This window comes from Lutra lutra, chromosome 8 (genome assembly GCF_902655055.1).
Source record: "Lutra lutra chromosome 8, mLutLut1.2, whole genome shotgun sequence".
NCBI classification, from domain to species: Eukaryota; Metazoa; Chordata; class Mammalia; order Carnivora; family Mustelidae; genus Lutra; species Lutra lutra.
In genome coordinates, this window is record NC_062285.1 from 130,020,585 (window position 1) to 130,044,065 (window position 23,481).

Here is a 23,481-nt window from a genome sequence, read left to right on the forward strand (position 1 = left end):
AACTCTGGCATGAGCCACCCGAAATGCATAGGTCTTGAACCGGACTTTTCCCTCTGACTATGGAGCTGACAAAAGCCTGTCCCTCTCCCTGCCAACTTTGCTATGGCCCTTAGTCCTTCCGCTTTGAGTAGAAATGAGTTGACCATTTAGAACCACATTATCCAAAGACCTCAACTGGGATCAGTGAGGGCGCACAGAGGAGAAGGAGATGCCAGATAAGGAGGCCGTCAGGGTGCGCAGAGGGGTGAGGATACTGGGTGCCCACTTCCAGGATGTTTGCTGATGAATGCGTGTGACCAATACTTCCCAGGCTCCCCTGGTCTCCCACTACCTCCCCCCAAGGCTGAAAACAAGCCCCAGATGTCTGCTTTGCCACCATGAGAAAAATGCGGTGTCCCTTACGTGGTTTTTGGTTACGATGCATATAAAAGCAGAAGAGGTGTTGTCCCAGTGTTCATGTCTTGGTTTTGACAGCCATGGATCTGTAGGATGCTAACATCAAGGGAAGCTGGGTGGAGGGCCTGTAGGAGCTCTGTACTGTCTTTATACCTTTTCTGCAAATATACCATTATTTCAAAATTAAAAGTTTAAGAAAAGAGACACAGGGGCACCTGGGTGGCTCAGTCATTGAGCAGCTGCCTTCGGCTCAGGTTATGATCCTGGGGTCCTGGGATCGAGCCCCACATCGGGCTCCCTGCTCAGCGGGAAGCCTGCTTCCCCCTCTCTTGCTCCCCCTGCCTGTGTTCCCTCTCTCGCTGTCTCTCTCTCTCTGTCAAATAAATGAATAAAATCTTTAAAAAAAAAAAAAGAAAGAAAGAAAGAAAGAAAGAAAGAACAGAGACACAGCTTATTCCTTAATGTGTACGAGTATGTTCCATGGCCTGGGTCTGTACCCGCTCGGAGCCTACAGTTCTGTCAATCACAGGGAAGCACATCTAAAACCCTGTAAGAAAGTCATCTGTAGGGAGGTCGTTAGGCCACAGATGATTAATTACCTATGATGGCTCAGATCCAGGCTGGCATGGGCTCTGGGGATGCCACAGGGTCAGGAAGGCAGAGTCCCTGCCCTCCTGGGGCAAAGATGGTGTGGGGGGCAGAGCTCACAGGAGGCAGGGAGCTCCGTGAGCCCCAGAGGGGCATGAAGTCTGCGCTCAGGAGGGACCCCATGAAGGACCCAGCCTTGTGATGGGTCCTGCAGGAGGGACAGGTGGGTTTTCAAATGGTATTCATTCCGTTCCAATCACCTCTATGAGAAATAGCAGTTCAAACCACCTTTTTTTTTTTTAATCTCTCCACCCAGTGTGGGTCTTGAACTCAGCACCCTGAGATCAAGAGTTGCATACTCTTCCAACTGAGCCAGCCGGGTGCCCCTGAAGTTAAAACTTTAAAAAGAGTGGTTTGAGGGCACCTAGCTGGCTTACATCAGAAGAGCATGCAACTCTGGATCTCGGGGTGGTAAGTTTGAGCCCCGCATTGGGCAGGGAGATTACTTAAATAAAAACTTTAAATAGGGGCGCCTGGGTGGCTCAGTCATTAAACGTCTGCCTTCAGCTCAGGTCATCCCAGGGTCCTGGGATCCAGCTCCACATTAGGCTCCCTGCTCTGTGGGAAGCCTTCTTCTCCCTCTCTCCCACACCCTTGCTTGTGTTTCTTCTCTCACTATGTCTCCCTCTGTCAAATAAATAAATAAAATCTTTAAAAAATTTTCTAAAAAATAATTCGAATTGAAGTATGGCATCATACTGGGGTGACGGTCCCTTTAGGGTGTGTGTGGGCCGTGTCGCTGATGTGGTACAAAGTGGGGGAATACAGGGTTTTACGTGTCTCTCTTATCAGAGAGTGGAGTTTCTCACAAACTATGGATGTGTTTGTGGGTCTTTTTATCTCCCTTCTCGTGTCCTTGTTCAGGTTCAAAGCGCTCCTGTCCAGCAAGCCAACAAATGACAGCACCTGCATAGAGATCGGTTACGTGAAGTACCCCATCTTTCAGGTGAGACCCTGCCGTGGCCTGGAACGTCGTGTGGTGGGTGCGGGGCAGAGGGCTTCCCTGCAGGCCTCCCGCTGTGGACTGGCCACTGCAGAGTCATCAGTCCCCTGACTCTGGGTCCCTTCTCACACCCCCTCCAGTTTACCATCATTTTCTCCCTACAGTATTTATTGAGCACCTACTGTATGCCTAGCACTCTGCTAGGACCCGGGGACACAGGAATAAAGGATCTTCCTCCCCTGGGGCCTCACAGTCCGGGGGTGGTAACTCTGAGTAATTAATTTCTTACAGTACAACGTGGGGATGGGCGAGAGAGAGGAAGCAGAGCCAATGTGCTCTGGCAATTCAGACCAGAGAAATCAGGGAAGCCCTCCTGGTGAGGCGTTAGCTGGAATAGTGAGGGCTGAGGAGAATTTGGGGAACCATAGGAAGCCTTGAGGCTCAAAAAAGGGGGTTAGAAGATTCTAGTCAGAGAACAGCAGGGATGAAGTCCCAGACCTGTGGTCAGCCTCGTGCAATGAGAGCCAGCCAACTTTTAAAGACTGCACTCCCTCAGTGCTGTCCCCCCAGCAGCCAGAGTTCTGCGCCGTCCACGTCGGGGGACCTGGGGCCGGAATCTGCAGGACTCAGGGCAGGACCAGGTCTCCTGCAGTTCAGCTCAGGAAGCACAGCCCTGGGAAGAGCACATGGGTGGCTGAGGCTCAGGCAGGTCCGCAGGGGACTGATGGTCCAAGAGGGTTGTTGAGACGGCTCGGAGATGGTGGCAAGTGTGAAGGGCAGGACACGGGGCTGGCCAGGGCCAGGGCGGCGGGGCAAGGCTACCGATCTGGACATGGGAGGAGAGAGCTACAGTCTGGGACTGAAATGCAGCATTTTCCTATTTAAAATCAGTATCTACCACAGGACCTTGGGCATTTCACCAGCCCTTCTGAGGCTCCTTTCCTCGTCTGGTGGAGAGGAGAGAGGGGGTACTGCAGGGGGTGGAACAGCATAAACAAAGGCCCAGTTGTGGGAAGTCATGGGGTGTGTTTGAGAGAAAGTGATTATCAGTCTGTTCAGCTGGGTCCTAGGGTATATTGGAGACTGAAAATACTCCCTGCACCACATAGTATGAGCCAAGTCAGGAGAAGGCAGGCCAGATGGTGGTTCTTCCCTCTACCCTTGACCCTGGTCCCCCAGATCCTGCTGTTCAGAGAGCTGCCAGGAAGCCACCATACCCTCACACTAGCCCCTAAAGCCTGTTGCGGCACCTGCATCTCCACCTTTAGAGATTCATTTCTTTGGTTATGCTGAAACTTGGAAAGAAAGTATCCTTCCCAAGTAACTATGGGTAAGACACTCTTTGAGGCTCATTTCCTCCATTTTTAACAATTTAATCATTATCACCTCTAGGTCATGGGTTCTTGCAGAGATTAGCAAGTAGGATAACACGAGGAAGCATTCGACTTGGCGATATTTAAGTGGGTTGTTGTTTTTCTGAGCTGTAACTCGTAAATCACCTTCCTACTCAGCACAAGACCTGGTAGAATAGGTTACTTGGGACTGAGCGAGGGAGAAAGGGCGAATGAGGTTTCCAAGGATAAGGCTAATCTGGGTGAGCCATTCCACTGGGGTGGGGGGGTTGGAGAGGAGGCTGGAGCCCCAGCGTAGAACTAGGGCACTGGCATGCCCCCACACCCAGCTTCTCACCCCAGTGTCTCACCATACTTCCCGCTGACAGCCAAGTGGCCACAGTCCTTTCTGGAACAGTGGTGGCTATGGAGTTTGAAATTTTCCAGAAGAACTGCTGCTTTGCTTTAGGATTCACGGAGGAAGGACCGTGAAGAAACCTTTGTGGGGCTTCAACTATGAATGAGATACTGACCTCTGCTTGCCCATGGTTATCGGGATTTTTCTTGCCAGTTTTAGAGACGAAGAAACTGAGGCTCAGAAAACTTAAATCCTGTGCCCCAAGTCTTAGTGCTGCTTAGGGACAGAGCCAGGATGGGAGCCCAGTCCATCTGGTGCCAAAGCCTAGGGACTTGGTCCTGGAATCCCCTTTCTAAAGGGTAAGAACAGTCCCCATTTCTTGAATGCTGGCTATGTGTTGGCCTCCAAACTGGTGCTTCTCGGCCTCTGCTGGACATTGGAGTCATGTGAGGAGCTTTAAAAATTGCCCGTGCCCAGGCTGTCCATCGGAACCTGGGCTGGAGCCCAGGCATCATCAGGATGCTGAAGTCAGCCAGCCCTGACGAAAGAATCATAGGCCCGTGTGAGTCTGAGCATGAAGTAAGTGCTGGAAAACGCACACCTCCCACCTCTCCCCAGTGTTCGTGAAGGGGGCACTTATGCCATAAAGCCTGGTACTAATTGGGGAGGTTCCTGTAATAGGAACCGTAGAGAAGGCATCTAGTGCATGTTTGCCGTGCAGACCCATTGAATGAGAGACCTGCGTGGGGAACGCACGCCCCAGAGGACTCTGAGGCCTGTAATTGCTTTTGACTGGGGAAGGTTTCCTGGCCACATTAGCCTCGGGTTACTGTAAGGAGGGGGGACGGGTTAGCGGGCCCCCGGGGAATTCTCTGTGTGCTTGCCCCATCCCCATAAAAGAAAAGCCTCATTTGTGGCTTGAAATAGGCCAAAGAGGGCTGAATCTGACCCAGAAGGAGGCTTCCAGGGGCCTGTTCACTTCCCTTCCACGCTGACAGAAGAATTTTAGCAAATGAAACTGCCTGGAGTTCCGCCCCCCACCCCCCGCCAGATGGTTTAGCATCGCGCACAGGCGAGCGCCGGACGCAGCTGCACCTGCGAGTGGGGGTCTCCAGAGGCCGAGGATGCGATTAACTCCGGGCTTCGGGCTTCGTGCAGGTTTCAGCTGCCAAGAAAAACAACTCCATAAACAGGCCCTTTGGCCTCCTAAGGGTTCGTTTTGCCCCCTTGCGAAAAAGGCCTGTGTTGGCAGAGTCTGAAGGAGGAGAGGGGCGGCCTGATTTAAATCCCATTAGCCCCAGGATCTCCATCTTCTAAAGGGGCGGCATTTTCAGCCCGCAGCCCCACCCGAATAAATGAGATGAAACAATGGAGCAGGGCCTGTGTTCAGGGAAGTTCCTCTCAGGCTCTGGTGGTGGTGGTGGTGGTGGTGGTTATTGGTTTGGCCCTTAGAAAAGAGAGGAGCTAGGGAAATCTGTTACCTGCCTAAGAGCAGGATCCCGCCATCCGCTGATGTGGTATTGTAGATCCCTGGGACCCATCAGCATGGGGGAGCGGAGGGGCCGTGAGGCTATGTGATCCTTTCACCAAGTCTCGGCCACCACCATCAGCACTTTGCCATCTCTGTGACAGGCGGGTAGTGGCAGAAGCCCAAAGTCAGCATGTGGAGACTCAAGCACAAAAGGGAAACAGAGGGCTTGTGTTTCTGTTTCAAGCGCAGGCCCCGTGTTAGGCACGGGAACACAGAAACAGTCCACACCTGGGCCTTCAAGCTCCAGGGAGAAGTCACACTGCATTCGTGGATGAGGTGCTGCCCAGCCTGGGGCCGCAGCTGGGAGATCTGAGAAGGCTTCATTCATGTGACCACTGAGCTAGATCCCAAAAGAGGGGTTCAAGTTCAACAAGTGAAGAAGAAGGGAAGGGCATCCAAGCAGAGAGAGCAGCTTGGGCAAAAGCCTGAGACAAAACGTGGTGATAGGTTCGGTTAAAGGCAAGTGGTTGGGACTGGTCAGAGTATAAGAGGCAGATGTTGTCAAGATGAGGAGGAGAGAGAAGGGCAGAGTGGCAGATGAGATTTGAAAAAGTAAACTAATCCTTAGCAACCGGATTCCTAACAGCGAAAATGTGGGAACAATCCAGATGCCCCTGGGCTAATGAAGGGATACACAAAATGCAGTACATTGTTCAGTCATAAAAAAGAATGAAGGAAAGATCTGTGACAACAAGGGTGAACCTTGAAAATAGGACGTAAAGCAACAGCAGCCAGACCAAAGAGCACGTGTCATAGGATTCCATTCATACGAAATGTCTGGAACGGGCACTTCCCTCGTGGTTGTCAGGACCAGCCCAGGAGGGAGTGGGAATGGTTAGTAATGGGCATAGGGTTTCTCCTGGGGGTGTTGGAAATGTTCTAAAACTAGACAGGGGGGGACAGTCGCACAACATTATGAATCCACTGAAACCATCGACCTGGACACTTTAAACAGAAACAGTTTGCATTATGTGAGATATAGCTCAGTAAATCTATAAACATGTTTTTTGGTTTATTTTTTAAAGATTTTTTTTTTAATTTTTTATTTGACAAGCAGAGATCACAAGTAGGCAGGAAGGCAGGCAGAGAGAGAGAGGAGGAAGCAGGCTCCCTGGTGAGCAGAGAGCCCGATGCTGGGCTCAATCCCAGGACCCTGGGACCATGACCTGAGCCAAAGGCAGAGGCTTTAACCCACTGAGCCACCCAGGCGCCCTGTAAACATGTTTTTTAAGAAAACTATTATTTGTAAACATGCATGCAATAGATGAGATCAGTCACACAGGGCCTCAAAGGCCTGAGTGTAGGTGGTAGAGGTATTACAGGAAGAAGGTGCTTCCACCTCAGGAAATCAAAGAGCTAACATTTACTGAGTGCCAGGTGCCAGGACTTTGCTAGAGCTATTCCCTGTCGTGTAATCCTCATCACATGAGGTAGGTAATGTTAGCCCCACTTTACAGATGATAAAACTGAGGCACAGAGAGGCCTAACCTAATTCAAGTCACCCAGCATTTAAGTGGCAGAGCCTGATCGGAGACTGAGGCAGCCCGAGTGCAGGGTCCTTGCCCTTAACCACTCCCTTATGGTGGCCACAGACCTTTGGAGCCTAAAGGGACCATAGCAGACATCCCGGCCCCAGTGCCTCATTTTACAAGTGCCCAAAGATGGGATGTAGCCAGTCTACAGATGCTTCCAGCACAGCTGCCGTGGGGACAGGCAGGGAGTCCACGTGTCATAAGGCAGGCAGAGGACAATGGTGGAGAAGACCATGCCCACTTGGAAAGCCTATGCACCATCTAAAAAATGAACAGCTTCGTGGGAGGTGGTGATGGCCAGTTCTGCACATCCGGGGGCCTCGTTCTAAAGGGACGCCAGCTGGTAAAGCTCTGGTTGGCACACCATTCAGGCCTCCTGAATCACGTGGACGGTCTGAGCAGCCTGGCTAGGACCATTCACATCAACAAGACAATGAAACCCCCGACCCCTGACGGCTACACCCCACATCTTGTTGAGCTGTAAAAAGGAGCAGGTGGTCCCGTGGTAACCCAGAGTCCCTCTCTGGGACTTAAGGAGAATCTTCCAGTCACAGTGGGCCATGCTCCCAGAGGGGAATGGCCGCTGGTGCAGGCTGTTTAAGCCGAGTGTCTTGGAGGCAGCCAAATGGGGGGGAACGTGGAAGGGGAAAGCTGTGATTGCCGTCTATGATGGAGAGCAGAGCTGGGGTGCGCTTGGAACCCAGCAGAACCACGGGGAGACAAATGGCAGCGGGCGATAAGGAAAACTGTCCAATGAGGAAGAAGTGTCCTAAGGGGAACTTTTCCTACGAGGCAGCGATCCGCCAGGAGCCAATGTTCTAGAGGGACACACAGACTGCCCGGCTGTAAGAGGACTGTGTCTGTGCTGCGCTCGGACTAACGCTTTGCTCTCTGTGTCCTTTCTTCCAGCTGGTCATGCAGTATCTCTACTACGGTGGCCCAGAGTCACTGCTCATTAAAAACAACGAGATAATGGAGGTAAGATAATGGAGGTAATCCCTGTAAACCCAGGTCACTGGCATGTGTTGACAGAGTCTGGGGGCACCTGTGTTGGGTTTTCTCTTGGCTACAGGCTTTGGGGTCCTGCCTGCCTCCTTGGACCTCCCAAGGGCTTCTCGGCAGAGTCCCTTCCTGGAGAGCTGGGGTGCTAGGTAGCAAGTCTACAAAATCCAATTTTAATAGGTTTGGGGGCGGGTAGAGGGGGCTTACTGAGGAGGCTGCGGCTAGCTCTAGGCACAGCGGGGGGCGCAAATATCACCATCAGGAGCTATCCTGGTGACTTCTGTTACCAGGAAACATAAATCACAGTGTGTCCCTTGATGTGGTTGCCAGGAGCCCATTATAAGGGCTCCCGGTGACCGTCCCTCCTTCCCGAGGCTCCTTGGCTCCCCCACCCCATCTGCTGTCTACCTCTCCGTCAAGCCTGTCCTCCCCTTCTGAGTCCAGGGGCCTGTTTCTGCTCCCTTCTCCCCAAGGCCAAGGGACCCTGCTCCTTCCTCAAAGTGGAGCCCTTGTTAGTTTTCCTGCTCAAAGCTGGGAGATTTGAACCGGAAGCCAAAATCACTCCAATAATCCCAAGCAAAGGAACCAGGATCCTTTTCAGGTGACTGAGGTCCTGGCACTGGCCGATTAGAGATGTCAGCACGGTCAGCCCGTCAAAAGATGACCCCACACAGTGGTGGAAAAATTGAGTTTCGATCCAGGCTCTGCTCCTGCAGAGCTGTGTGATCTTGGCCATGACAACCTCGCCAAGCCTCAGTTACCTTACCTGGAAATGGGAATAACAAAATCTACCTTACTCAGTTTTTAAGATTGTGGGATTTTATAATAAGGTGCCTGCAACAGTTCCTGGCACCTGGAGGGCCATAGGCTGGGTATTCACTGTGTGACCCATTTATCCTTCCCTTTGTAACCTCCCCCCAACCCCCACCCCCCACCCCCCGGTTCCTCTCTCGTCTCTCTGAACCTCTGCACTGACACGTCTCCACCTGCAGACCAAGCTACCCTCTGAGGACACAGGCTCTTCTGTCACATTTGTTTTTATTTTAGAATTGAAATAACGAATGCACATATAAATCATATAAATGATGCAGAAGAGCTTGTCACCAAGAAGCAGCTCACCCTGCCGCCCACGCCCGCCCTCATCCTTTCCCCACAGAGCCAGTCCCTTTAAACTCCCAGGGGCCCAGCCACCGCAGTGATGCAAAGGGACAGAGACCCATGCCCGCCCCCCCCGCCCCGCCCCGGGCTCTCTGAGGGCGCCAGGCATGACATCATGTCTGTTGAGAGGAGGGCTCGAAGAAAGACTGAGGCAAGGGAAGGAGGCCAGACAGTGACGGAGGGAGGTGACCCGAGGTAGGGCGGTCCGGGAGGCTTCTCTGAGGTGACATTTGTATAGGACACCTGGGTGAACAGAGGGAGTTCGCAGCATCCATGTCTGTCTTGCTAACTAAGGGCGTTCACCCTTGTTTCTGGACATAGCAATTGCAGGCATTTTTGCTAAAATGCTAAATCTGGTTCCCTTCAGCCTCCTCCCCTCTGCCATATTCACCCGCAGCAGAGTTCTATCCCTGTGCCTTAGTTTCTGGGGTTTCCTTTGTGCTTTAAAGTGACAGACCCACCGCTGTGCCCCCAGCCCTTTTCCTTGGGACATCTCTGTGGAAGATGGAGATTTTCCCCACCACCGTCCTCCCTTTATTTCCACCTCCCAACCTCTAACAGGCTCTTCTTATGATTTTTAGCTTCTGTCTGCCGCTAAATTTTTCCAGCTGGAGGCCTTGCAGCGACACTGTGAGATTATCTGCGCAAAGAGCATTAACACTGACAACTGTGTGGATATTTACAATCACGCCAAGGTAATCAATCCCGCCCAGGCTGCCCAAGCATGCGCGGTGCACGGAAGTGGCTCGGGCTTTTCCTTCGCAGACACGGAGTCTGGCCAGAGAGCAGACGCTGGCCTGCCTGCTCCAGGCTGAGCTGCCCGCATTCCTTCCCCCGCCTCAGCCTCCCTCCCGCTCTAGAAAAAAATGCCTTGCCCTTCATCTCGCCCCTCCCAAATACAATGAAAGCAGGAACTCTTGGAAGTTTCAAAAACAGAGCTGTTTCTCTCGAGCAGTGCTTCCCAAACACGAATCACATTGCAGACCCTGACTCAGCAAGCCCGGTGCGCCCTGGCGTCTGTGTTTCTAACAAGTTCCCAGGTAAAGCTTCTGCTGCTGGTCTTAAGCCACCACACCTTGAGTAGCAAGGAATAGTGGTTCTTCAAGTGTGTCCTCCAATCCAGAAACCATCAACCACTTCAGGGAACTTGTTAGAAATGTATATTCTAGACCCAGACCTATACATTCTAGAAATGTATATTATAGTCCCAGACCTCATGAACCAGAAGCTCTGGAGAGAGGCTCACCATCTGTGGCTTTGCACACCCTCCTGGTAACTCTGGTGCATGCTCAAGGGGGAGCACTGCTGTTCTAGAACTGGCCACACAGGAGAATCACCTGGGCACTCTGTTAAAATCCCTATGCCTGGGGCCTATCAAAGACCAATTAAATCTGCCTCTGGGGGTGGAGCCTGAGAATAGCTATTTTCCAGAGCTTCCTGGGTGATTTCAGATATGGCCAAGATGGAGAACAGCCCTGGTGAACCCCTAAGGGGTCCTCCTGGTCAGATGGACCCAACACCTAATCAGACTCACCTGGGGAGAGTCCTGAATCTTTAGGCCCCCACCCCACAGTGGTCTCTGCAGTAGGGCTCAAGAATTTGTGTATATATATATATTTTTAAGATTTTATTAATTTATTTTAGAGTGAGAAAGCACATGAGTGGGGAGAGGGAGAGAGAATCTGACACAGACTCCAGCCTGCATGGGGAGCTCGATGTGGGGCTCGATCTCACGACCAAGAGATCATGACCTGAGCTGAATTCAAGAGTCGAGTGCTTAACCTACGGAGCCAGCCAGGCGCCCCAGGAATCTGTATTTTTAACAAGATCCTGGGGTCACTGCTGTGGCTTCAGCCCTAAGACCCGTCTTAACTCCAATTTTGAGGGACCACTGTCCTCATCCAGTTCATGTCACTGTGGGGATACTGGGACCAAGAGAATTCAAATACTTGTTCCAGGTGCCATTTCATTTGGTCCCTTGCGCTGAGGACAGGCACGTTAGCATTTGCTAGGAAGAAACAACGAAATGAGTTGAGATCAGGAATTAAAACAAAAAAGCCTCCTTTTGTGTGGCTGGAGCTCAGGACACATCCCCCACATCCACTGTCCAGTGACAACTGACTTGAATTGCACTCTCCCTGCTCATCCTGAAAACTCGGGCTGCCTTTGAGATGTTTTCTGTCTTAACAACGACACTCGACAGACCCTTGTAGCGTGCGGGCCCTGTGCTAAGATCCTTGTCACACCTTCCTTTGTAAACCTCACTGCAGCTCTTTGAGGTAAACGTTATCATTAGTCCCATGTTATAATAAGGGAACTGAAGCACAGAGAGGTGAAGTAACTTGCTTAAGATCACACAGCTGTGGAGATTTTCCTTTTTATCGTGGCAGATGCCATAACGTGAAATTTACCATTTTAACCATTGCTAAGTGTACATTTCAGGGGCTAAGCACATTCACACTGCTGTACAACCATCACCACTATCCATCTCCAGAACTTCTCATCTTTCCAAACTAAAACTCTGTACCTACGGAACATTAACGCCCATTTCCCTCTCCCCTCAGCCCCAGAAACCTAACCTTCTGTCTCTATGAATCTGACTCCTCTAGGGACCTTACATAAGTGGAATCATTGCGTTTTGGCCTGTTGTGACTGGTTTATTTCCATTAACACGGTGCCTTCAAGGTTTGTGCGAGCTATAGCACGTGTCAGAATTTCATTTCTTTTTATTTTTTTAATATTTATTTATTTGACCAGAGACACAGCGAGGGAGGGAACACAAGCAGAGGGAGTGGGAGAGGGAGAAGCAGGCTCCCCACTGAGCAGAGAGCCCGATGTGGGACTCGATTCCAGGACCCTGGGACCATGGCCTGAGCCAAAAGCAGACGCCCAATGACTGAGCAACCCAGACGCCCTATTTCATTTCTTTCTAAAGCTGAATGATGTTTCCTTGTATGGAGAGACCACACTGTGTCTGTCCATTCACCCATCAGTGGACACACAGGTGACTTTCACCCTTTGGCTGCTGTAGATAATGCTGCTCTGCACATGGGCAGGGGACAAATAATCTGTTCAAGTCTCTGCTTTTAGTTCTTTGGGGTATATACCCAGAAGTGTAAATCTAGATGTGTCTTCCTGCAAAGCACAGGTTCCTAACCTTGTGTTTACTGTCTGGCCCAACAAATGTTGGAAATAATGTGCAATAACTGTTGATATACAGAAAAGATCTTTTGATTGGTCATCAGTAAATCGACAACTACAGGCTACTTCCTATACACACACACACACACACACACGTACGTGTGCATGTACATTAGGTATTTTGGTTAAGTGAAGGTTTTACCAAAATCTGGTTTCTCAGGACACAGCACATTTTTTTTAATCTTCAACTAATGACTTCGCAGGAAAGCATCGGAGGCTGCTGTCTCCCCAAGAGAAGAGCCTAATTAGTAATCTTGTGGTCCCTCCCCCTCTCCCTCTTCCTTCTCTGCCTCCCCTGGCCACGGAACCTCCAAGTGCCCTGTGAACCCAGCATCCACAAGTGGCTTTGCCATGGCCTGTCGTCTTGACAGTAATCCATTTTAATCACTCCAGCCACCTTGGCAGGAGGCTCCATAGTTCTTGCCATTAATAATGCAACTGGCTGCGGCGTGAGCCCAGGCCAGGAATCCGTGGGGGCTATAGGCTCTGCACACCTAAGGCAGGGAACTGCCTCTTTTGCGGATGCACTTTGGCAGCCAGAACTTAGCCTTTTACAGACACCAGCCACTGCCATGGCTCCCAGGCCACATCCTGGTGTGTTTCCAATGCAAAAGCTGCCCTTCGTGCTATTTGCATGGAGGACAGGGCAAAGCCAGCCAGCCCCTGCCTTTTCTCTGTGCTGCTTCCCCGTGCTCCAGATACTACAGGTCCACGAGTGATCACATGCCATGTGGCTTCTGTTCCTGGCAGATTGTACCGCAAATTGAGGCTAGTTTAGTAAAAGATGGAAAAGAAAGAAACCAACCCTTGGTTCAGCACCCCAGGAAACACAGGCGTTTACACGCTAATAAAAATGCTGCAAATGTCAACAAGCCCTTGGCAATGTTACCTCTCTGTGACATCTGTTTCAGACAGCTGCAGAATTTATACAGATGAGAAGCCCATCCCATAAATGCATGGCTTGGCCATCTTTTTTCCCCCCTGGCAGAGCTGTTCCAAACTATTCAGTCGTGAAAAAAGGGCCCTCGGGGGCCACCTCGGTGGCTCAGTCGGTTAAGCGTCTTCCTTTGGCTCAGGTCCTGGCATGGAGTCCTGCATGCCTCTCCCTCTGCCTGCTGCTCCCCGTGCTTGTGTGCTCTCTCTCTGACAAATAAATAAAATCTTAAAACAACAAAAACAAAGGGGGCCCCGGAGCTACTGATGGCCCTTCTGGGGTATCTTTCAACCTGGGAAAAAGAATAGGCTAGTTCATCAAATTGATTCTAAGCTAGAGTAGTAAGCTCAGCAGTGCTCTGTGCTAGAAAGAACACAGGTTTGGAAACCAGGGGATTCATTCATTAGTGTTTATTGAGCACCTGCTGTTTACCAGAAACTGTATTCATCAGAATATAATAAGAAATTAGTAAGACATAGTCTCTGCCCTTGAAAAATTATAGTCTAGGAATGGGGCTCAGCAAACTTGTGCTGTAGAGGGCCAGGTAAATATTTTCACATAAGCCACACAGTCGCCTTGTACCTTCTTAACTCTGCTGAATCACACAAAAGCAGCCATAGGCGATATGTAAATGATGGATGTGGTTGTGTTCTAATAAAACTTTATTTACAAAAGCAGGTGGGGGGCCAGATTTTTCCAAAGGGCTGCAGTTTGTCAACCACTGATCTAGGAGATGAGAGTGTCCACCCCAGTTCTGTCAGTAATTAGCTATGTGGAGGTAGTCAGGGTCTGACCTACAGTCACCATTGAGTAAATATCACCAAATGTAAATGTAAGTATTTATTATTCTCCACTTACTGCCCTACAGTGAGGGACATTGATAGACAAAGTGAGTGGCCAGGTGTGGTAAAGAGGGTTGATCTCTGTGTCCGCAGAATCAAAGATAGGCAACGCTGAGCCTCATTTGCCCCACCTGTAGAGTGAAGGCTTATACTCTAGGACTGTAAGAGCACGGTTCATGTTGTAAGAATGAAATCATTCCTAAGGTCTCTCCCAGCCCCCAGGATACTATGTGAACCCTGTTGATAACAAGCCCTCTCACCTGATAAACCTCACCTTGTCCCCTGGGTCTCTCAGAGACCACGAATTACCTGGTGCCTCTGGTTCACGCCTTCCATTTTATAGCTGGGGAAACTGAGGCATAGGAAAGTGATCTGACTTGCTCAAGGTTGCACATGGTTTTTTCCGCATACAGTTGCCGTTGGCTCGGTGAATTAGCACATGGCATCAGGGAGTTCGTGGTTACAGGCTTGGTCCTTGTAAGGGCCAGTTGGCTTGGCTAGGTTTTTTTTTTTTTTTAAAGATTTATTTTTATTTATTTGAGAGATGGGGGAAGGGGCAGAGGGTGGGAATCTTTAAGCAAATTCCCCACTGAGCACGGAGTCTGATGTGGGGCTCAGTCCTGCAGCCCTGAGAGCATGACCTGAGCCAAAACCAAGAGTTGGATGCTCAACCAGCTGAGCCACCCAGGCGCCCCTGGGCTAGGTTCTGTAGGTACAGTCAGTTCCCCTTATCCCAGCTTGGCCACCTACTTTGTCCACGTGGGTCACTGGATACCAGCTGGTGAGAAAGAGAGTGATAATTATAAATAGTTTACATTTACAATGACAGCTAGCATTGAGTGCTGAGTACAACTGACCACTGCTCTGATGCTCCATGCATGATCTCATTTAATCTCAACAACAGACTATTAGGGAGGTATTATCTTCCCCATTTTATGGATAGGAAGTTCGAGGCAAAGAGAGATTATGTACTCGCCCAACAGCTAATGGCTAAAGTCATAAGTCTAAAGAAAAAAAAAAAAGAAGAAGGAAAGAAGGACGGATGGAAGGGAAAAAAAGATCCCAGAAGCCCCCCCTCTTAGCTACATTCCTAACCTGCTTCTCCTAAGTGTGACAAATGACAGAATCATGCCATAAATCATCCCGACAGGTCTGGGATGCAGGTGGCCTCATTCTCATTTTGAAAATGATGAACCCAAGCTTGGAGCAAAGTGACCCAGCCCTGGTCACATCTTCAGGAAAGTAGAGGAGCCCCCACTTGAATCCAAGTGTTCCAGCTCATTCCCCCGGAACCCTGTCGGCACTGCCTCATTATCATTGCACATTCCACATCTACAACTTAAAGTGCATGTTTGGTTTAAAGGACAGGATATCGGGGATTTCAGAAGGATGATTCAGAGTTTAGATGATGTAGATAATTCAGCATCTAAATAGAGCAGCAGGATGTCATCTCCAGGAGCACTTAACTTCTGAGTGCCCAGTTCATTGTGATAGAGAGACTTACAAGCTTTGGGAAGTGTAGAAAAGGTCTGAAGACAGCCAACCCACATAACCACATGTACTTCCATGCCTCAAACACGAGTCCCTCCGCCAGGCACACGCATGAGGCTAAATACCCACCCTCTGAGAAATGGTGCTGGGCTAGAGGCAATGTCTTGGTGGTTAACCACACAGCCTTTAGGACTTGAATTACCAGAGTTCCATGCCCGATTCTGCCCTGGATGCACTGCGTGATTTTGTTGTCAGTTACTGTCTTGTCTGTTTCCTCATCTGTAAATTGGAAGTGGTAATACACCCGCCTCCAGGGCGGTTGGAGATTAAATGAGATGTTGCTGGCGAAGTGCCTGGCAAGGTGTCTGGCACATTGTAAGCTCTCGGTCGATGTTCTCCATGAGTCTGTTACTCGGTTAGTTAACTGTTCGCTCCTACATTCAACAAGTACTAAGTGTCTGCCATCTGCCGAGCTTCGACTTTGCCCCTGATGGAGGTCAACATCATCCCTCCCCCACTGGCTTAGTCTGCAAGGAACCCTGTGTCCAGATCACTCTCTCGGCCTTAGCACCGACTGCTCGAGCTGCAGGATTCTCTGCTGCTGGGGCTCTCCTGCTCATGGTGGCAGCCCCAGCAGCATCTCTGGATTCCACCCGTTAGATCCCAGTGGTACACACGTCACCGCCACCTCCCAGTCGTGACAACCAAACTCCCTCCAGGCTTTTCCAGATGTCCCCTGGATGGCCAAATCAGCCCTGGTAGAGAAACCACTGCCCCAAATCCGGGGCATACGTAGTCCATGCCCACCCGGGACTGCTGTGAGAGTCAAATGAGCCAACACTCCAAGCGCTTAGAGCTGTGTCTGCAGCTCTGTTCATGCGCCAGCTCGCTAGAGTACAACAAAGAAATGCAAAACCCGGAGGTTAAACCAGTAAGCAGGTCTTCAGCACAGGAGTCCACAGGACAGCTGGAAGTTTCTTCTGGTCTCCACCAGCCTTGCTTCTGAAGTCAGCTGGCTGGTCAGCTGCGCTTGGCTTGGGTGACCCTGGCTGGGCTCGGTCACTGTCTTCTCTCAGTTTCCTGGAGCCTCTCACCCTCCCAGCAGGCTCGCCTCTCCTGTTCTGTCTGCAGAGGTGGGGTTCTGAGCAAGAGTGTGAAAGTCCGAACCTGGGTTTTAAAGCTAGCTCGGGCTTGGCAGCTCTCAGGTCTGCCACCTGCTGTTGGCCTGAGGAAGTCACAAGGCCAAGCCCTGGAGAAGTGAACCCCAGTCCCCTAGGGGAATGCAGCAAAGCACAGAGAATCTCAGCCACTGTCATCAATCTACCCTCATGGCTATTAGCCATTATTAGGTACGCAGGTGGTCCAGAAACCTAACCTTCTCCTGCTTCCTGTCTCTCTCCAGTTTCTTGGAGTCACAGAGCTCTCAGCGTACTGTGAAGGCTACTTTCTCAAAAACATGATGGTCCTCATCGAAAATGAAGCCTTCAAGCAGCTCCTCTATGACAAAAATGGCGAAGGGACGGGCCAGGATGTGCTCCAGGACTTACAGAGGACGTTGGCCATCAGGATTCAGTCAATCCACTTGTCCTCTTCCAAAGGTTCTGTCGTATGAAACGTCCAGGGCAGGGAACGGTCCCCGGGGACTTTCCAGACCCTGCTGCTGCACTGGCTTCACACAAACACATACCAAGTTCACCTGGCGTCTGTTTTTGGCTAGGCCAAGGAGCTGTCTCTACTGCCTCAGCTTCTCTCAAATAAGCAATTTCAGCTCCTGTGTGTTCCTGTTGAAAAACAAAGGACATGCCTCTGGTCTGTAGGTCAGATGGCAGCGGGGTCCGGAGCTTGAAGGTCAACATGGGGCAGCCAAGCCAAGCCCATAGGAAAGCACCCCTGGGGCAGTCAAACACCCGGGGCGGGGACCACGGTCCAGTGGATGAATTGAGGACTCAAGGTCGTCTGGGTTACCGGTTGAGAGCTAGAGAACGTGACTGGTCTGACCCTGACGAGAGCGTTGTGTTCCCATGAAGGACCTTCGTCTCTGTGGTTCAGGGAGAGTCAGCATGGTAGCGAATTTGCGATACTGTTACCAATAACGAAGAAATAAATTGGTGAATTTTTAGGGGTGGGCACTTTTTAAAATGTTCATAACAAAACAAAACAAAAAAAACAGGGCAGCATTGTAGTTTAAAATCTATTTCTAAAAGCTTAACAGTTCATTTTCAATTGAATTGTGTTTAGGGATCTGTGTTTTGAGTTTTGTTTTTGTTTTTTTTTAAACAGTAAGTTGCCGGTCTGTACTGTATAAACATATGCATCTGACAAGTTATTACTGATATTCTATACAAGGTAAAATAATAACCTTGCCTTAGTGATCATGGTTATACAAAAGAGGTGCACTGCCAATAATTATCTCTAACTCGATAGTTGAAAACAACGTGCATGCTAATCGTGATTTTGGGGGGAGAATAAAACACCCCCACATAACAAAACATGCATTTGCATGGGCCCGAACCAGTGAAATGTTATGTTTGTGCTTCATTTTTGCCAAGGTAAAAAAAAGTTCCATCACGTCTTGCTAAAAATCCATTTGGTGAAAACTAGAACCTATTCCTTTCCTTTAACAATGATTCTGGGATGCTTTTGCAGAAACATGTTCATAGATGATGCTGATGGGGGGCGGGGAGGGCGCACGCCAGAGGATTTACTATTAATCCCAAAGTTTCCTCTGTATTCTCAGAAGATGTTAATAGTTTGTTACTAGCCAGATATATGACTATGTTAGATTATTTTTAAAGATGAAATGTGTATGATAGGAAGGATTCTTTCTGTATCCCGAGAGTGTACAGTTATAAGGTTATCTATAACGAAAGTTTATATCGACAGGGGTCCGTTTTGCTCTGCCATATATTATAAACAAAAGGGATTGGTGAAGTGCCACGATATTCCAAGTAATTTTTGAGTTGCTGCCTTTTTTCATTTTCTTTCTTGTCCCTTAATTTGGAACCTAGCTAGAAACGAGAATGACTTTTACCCTTTGGGGTTGGCAAAGTCTCGTTGGTAAAAACCTCTTTCCTCGCATGCCTTTGGGAAGTTGTGCACGGACCCTAGACTCCGAGGAGCTGCTGTCACCCATCGAACTTGCTCCCTGAGCCACCGTCCAAGAGGACCAATGCCGAGTTACATGGGTGTGACCCGTGAGCGCCCGGGCCGTGTCTGCCTACTACGCTGGCCCATGAGTGATTTGGATCCACGAGGCCTCTCTCCTACTTGGTCATTTGCAAACCTCCCCAGGCCCTACCATCAAATGAAGGGGGGAGAGACTGCCTGCAGAGGAGGCCACATTCCAGAAGATACACAGCCCATGCGTGAGTCACCGCTGCCTCCTGCCTCCTCCGCATCCTCAGAAATGCTGTGTGATGTTCCCCTCACCACGACTGACTTCCCTGCGAATGTCTTATGCTAGTTTGGGGCCTCTGGCCTCTGATTTGTACAGTGGCGACTCTCGACAGGCTTCTGTTGCAGTTTGGTGTGTGCTTTCTCTGTCATTAAACGATTTTCCCAAGCTGCGCATCGCGTGTGTGTGGTACGAAGGAGCTCTTTCCCCCACCAGGTGGGGCCTGAGAACTTCATTCATTTGAAAGATTGGAAAACGTGGTCCCGCAGAAAAAAGTCAAGGAAAATGAAGATGCCAGGTGAAAGAGAGGGAGGGGCTCGTGTCGTTGGCAGTGGGCTGCCCCCTGTCCGCTCTGTGGAAGAGATGTCAGCCTCACAGGCTCAAGTCCCCTGGGGCCTGCGTACACCTCTGGGTGCCCCCCCATTTGGAGGACTTAAAGGTGAGACCACCTTGGCTACAGGCCTCATGAGGCTAATCGGCCTGCAGAGAGTTTAAGTTCTGGCTGTCTCTTCTGTGCCTTGAGGAAGCTTTGTGGGGGTTGGGGAAATGGAGAAAAAGAAGTCCCCTCCCACATGGTGTGTCCCCTACCAAGGGCCAGCCTGACTTGATGTTTGTGGATGGCGGCAACATTCTGGGGTGGGACAAGCAGCTCTCTTCTCGGGTAGCCTCAACACTGTGGTCAAACCAAGGCCCCACCTGGTCCGCTCTGGCCCAGCCCGGTTCTGGGTGGAGACTGATTCCCCCCACTCCCCCCACCCATCCACAAGGCCTACAGGAAGCAGGGCTAGGAAGCCTGGGCGGGGAGGCCGGGGTAAACAGCTCACCTCACCACCCGGAGGCCCTGCTTAGCAGACAAGCTCTTTCTTTAAGAAGCAACCAAAGTATTTATTTTTATTTATTTATTTATTTATTTGAAAGATTTTATTTAGTTATTTGACAGAGTCACAAGTAGGCAGAGAGGAAGGGAAGCAGGCACCCTGCTGAGCAGAGAGCCCGATGTGGGGCTCGATCCCAGGACCCTGAGACCATGACCTGAGCCGAAGACAGAGGCTTAACCCACTGAGCCACCCAGGCGCCCCAAGGTCGGTTTATTTTTGACTGTGCTTCACCCCCTGCGTGGCCTCTGGGGTGAGTACACCATTTGATTTATTCCTTCCGCAAAGATAAAGCGTACGCTGCGACATTTGCCTTTTACTTCTCTGACAGGAGGCTTTGTCACTCGGTCCTTAGTGAAGCCCAAAGCGTCTGAAGCCCTTAGCGGCTTGCGGGGAGAAGGCTGAGCCCACCTGCCGGCCACAAAGCTCCCTGCACCCCTTCCACTGCTAGGAGGAACGGGAGGAGGGTTTGCGCATGGTCACGCGAATAAACACGACGGCCCCGGCTGGGCTTCTGCGGCCGCCAAGATATTTGCACGTGTGCGATTGACCTTGTATATCCTGTATTTACATGTCATCCGTGCTTCCCAAAAGAAGGAGAATCCCCCCTCCAAAATGGGGATCGAGGTGTGTGAGCTCCCATCAAGGGAGGCAGAAGCTGGAAGACTCCCCGAAGAGGCACCCTTCAGGGTCCAGATGGACGGACGGGCGGGCCTCTCAGATCTCCTCCGCCCGTGAGGTTCTTTAGTTCTGCGATTCTGTCTCCGAGGCTCGCATTGTTTCCCCCGCCCCGGTGAAGCCCCAGGCCGGAAGTGTTAGTCCAGGTGGGCGTGGCTGGAAGCCCCAGGGCGATCGTGTTAGCCCAGGTGGGCGTGGTTTCACCCCCACCCCCCACCTCCGTTATTCCAGGAGCCTAGGGCAGCGCGCTTTGCAGGCGGGGTGGATAAAAGGCCAAGGGTTCCACACAGCCCTCGGAGAAAATCTTTTCTTTCACTAGTCCTGGGTTCCTTGCTTGTTCACATTCCCTGCTCACTCCCTCCGCCCCTCGCTTTGCCGTCGCAAGCTTGAGTCACAGACAAATGGGCGCAGACCCACATCCCCCAACTCGGGTTCCCTCAAGGATGGGCCATACCCGACACCCTGCAAGACAGCTTTCTGGGCTTCTGGGCTTGGGGATTCCGGTCTGGGAGATGCACAGCCATCCACTGCCAGACTTCAGGCTGCAAGCAGGTCTGGAGACTTGCACATCTCCAAACCAACCCAGCCCCTCACTAGCCCTGGAACACTGGACAAGTCACTCACAAAACCTAGTTTTCATTTTTCCATCCTGAAAAATTGGTGTAAATATAACTAGTTACTAGCATCGTTGGGAGGATTAAGCAAGATATTTTGAACAGGTCCTACACAGTTAGCAGCAGGAAAAGGCACTTCCAAACTTGTGAGAGCAGGGGGAAGGAGAACTTGACAGTTCTCACAAGGAAGGGAAGGTTAACAATTCTGCCCTCCATTTTTTTTTTTTTTTTTTTTGTATTATTAGTTTCAGAGGTACGATTTCGTGATTCACCAGTTGCCTATAACACCTGGTGCTCATTACCTCAAGTGCCTTCCTCAATGCCCATCACCTGCCCTTCATTTCTAGACCCTTCTACAACAGCCATGCCCAGGGTGGTTTGTGAGCTCTAGGGTAGCACTCCTTTTTCCAGGGAAGGTGGAGAAATTCCCCAAAAACACCTCCACTGCAGTCATAGTTCCTCGCATGGTGCCTCACGCAAAGTCAGTGATCAAGAAATGTTTAAGTCAACGGAAGCCAAGTTCAACTAGATTTTCCTACATATAAGTACTATAAATATGTCATATAGATACTAAATGTAAGTACTAAAAATACTTTCACACTATTACTATATTTGCTAAATATTAGAGTTGCAGGGATTTGCTCTCCCAAACTCCTCATCTACTCAGGAACGTGAGACTCAATATTTGTGATTCATGACATTGAGCCCAGGGCCCTAGAAGTGACCAAGCAGGGACAGACCCGCCAGGTCGACTCTCAGTCTAGGGCTGGGGACCATGGCTGAAGAGGAGACAGATAGCCACAGATCCCCAGGGGAACCAAACACCAAATGTCAACTCCAGAAAATGCCAGGATTGCTGTCCTCAGCAAAGTGGCAACTAGCCCACGCCCTTTCCTGCCACTTGAGTGTGTGGACACTCATCCCCCGCCCCTCCATGGAGAAATCTCCCTGGTGAAACTTCACATCACCTGTGTCCTTCCCAAGCTGGCCAGTGCCTTGGGTAAAGCAGCATGTACCTTTGGACGGGACCACTGGGAAGCTGGTAGGATGCCTGTTTTTTTGCCCTCCTTAAAAATAACCCAGCAGATTTTAAACTTCCTGCTTGGTAGGAAAAAATAGAACTTGTACTCAGCAATCACGTTGCACATTAGTTCCCATTACTGATGAGGCAGTGGGGTAATGAGTGCCCTATGAAAGGACATGCCTCCAAGTTTAGCTCCGAATATGAAAAGACAATCTGTCGGCGTGAATAGGCAATTAAAAGAGATGCCCTGATGGCATTGATGCGTTCTTTGGATGTTGCTTTCAGAGTTAACCTCGGATGAGTTCTGAATGTTAATGCCACCTTAGAACTCTGGGATGAGATCTGCCAGGAGAGTTGGCGGGTGGTGGAATGGAGGGGTTCTGGGCTGAGTACCAGATCCCGCCTCTGGTCCTGCTGCTGCCATTGGCTATTTGGTGACCTTGGTCAGGCCCCTTCTCCATCCTGGACCTACTCTAAATGAAAACCTTTCTGAGCTGATGTTCTGTGCACCTAGACTGAACACGTCATACTCCTCTTGCTACACTCATGCATCCAGGAGGACTTAGGTAAAGGAGCCTCAGTGCACAATGATGTCTTTGGTAAAAGAGGCAAGAAATCCAGTAAACGCCTTCCAACGAGGCTCCACACATGTTTTATGATGAGGCTGCTTCTCACCAAATCATAGCCTCGCGACCAGCATCTCCTTTTTGTTTTGTTCTTTTCTCTTTTTGCTTTTAAATAATTACAGAGGGGCGCCTGGGTGTCTCAGTGGGTTAAGCCTCTGCCTTCAGCTCAGGTCATGATCTCAGGGTCCTGGGATCGATCCTGCTTCGGGCTCTCTGCTCGGCAGGGAGCCTGCTTCCTCCCCTCTCTCTCTACCTGCCTCTCTGCTTCCTTGTGATCTCTGTGTGTCAAATAAATAAATAAATTCTTTTAAAAAATTAAATAATTACAGATTCATAGGAAGTTGCAAAGACAGTACAGAGAGGTCCTTGTACCCTTCACCCACTTGCCCCCAGCGGTGGCATCTGAAGTGTCTGTAGTATGATATTGAAACCAAGAAATTGACATCAGCACAACGCGTATGTCCAGTTCAATGCCATCTCGTCACCAGTATGGATCCATTTTCCCACCACCCCAATCACTGTCCCACACCACAAAGGTGCCCCTGTGCTCCCCCTTCCTAGTCACTCCCACGCCCTTCCTCTCCTACAATCCCAGCCCTGGCAATCACAGATCTGTGTTCCAGCTCTAAAGGTTTGTCATTTGAGAGTGTTCTATAAATGCAACTGTACAATGAGTGGCTTGCTTCACTCAACACCATGTCCTTGAGAACGGTCCAACAATGTTGCATGTATCAAGAATCCGTTCCTTTTTATTGCCGAGTACCGTTCCCCTGTGTCCCGTCTCCTTTTTTTTTTTCTTTTAAGATTTTATTTATTTATTTGAGAGAGAGCATGAGCGAGGAGAAGGTCAGAGGGAGAAGCAGACTCCCCGTGGAGCTGGGAGCCTGAGGCGGGACTCGATCC

General features: G+C 50.2%; 1 protein-coding gene across 3 annotated transcripts in view; it reads left to right on the forward strand.

Moving 5' to 3' along the window:
• The window catches only part of ABTB3 (ankyrin repeat and BTB domain containing 3), a 295,530-nt gene extending 276,605 nt beyond the window's left edge, over window positions 1-18,925 (forward strand). For all 3 annotated transcript variants that reach the window (XM_047742569.1, XM_047742571.1, XM_047742570.1), the window contains 4 exons: window positions 1,909-1,990; window positions 7,649-7,717; window positions 9,481-9,594; window positions 16,770-18,925. In XM_047742569.1, coding sequence (XP_047598525.1) covers window positions 1,909-1,990; window positions 7,649-7,717; window positions 9,481-9,594; window positions 16,770-16,979 — 475 coding nt within the window. In that variant the 3' untranslated portion in view covers window positions 16,980-18,925. The remainder of the gene's footprint in view (window positions 1-1,908; window positions 1,991-7,648; window positions 7,718-9,480; window positions 9,595-16,769) is intronic.
• The last annotated feature ends 4,556 nt before the right edge of the window (window positions 18,926-23,481 follow it).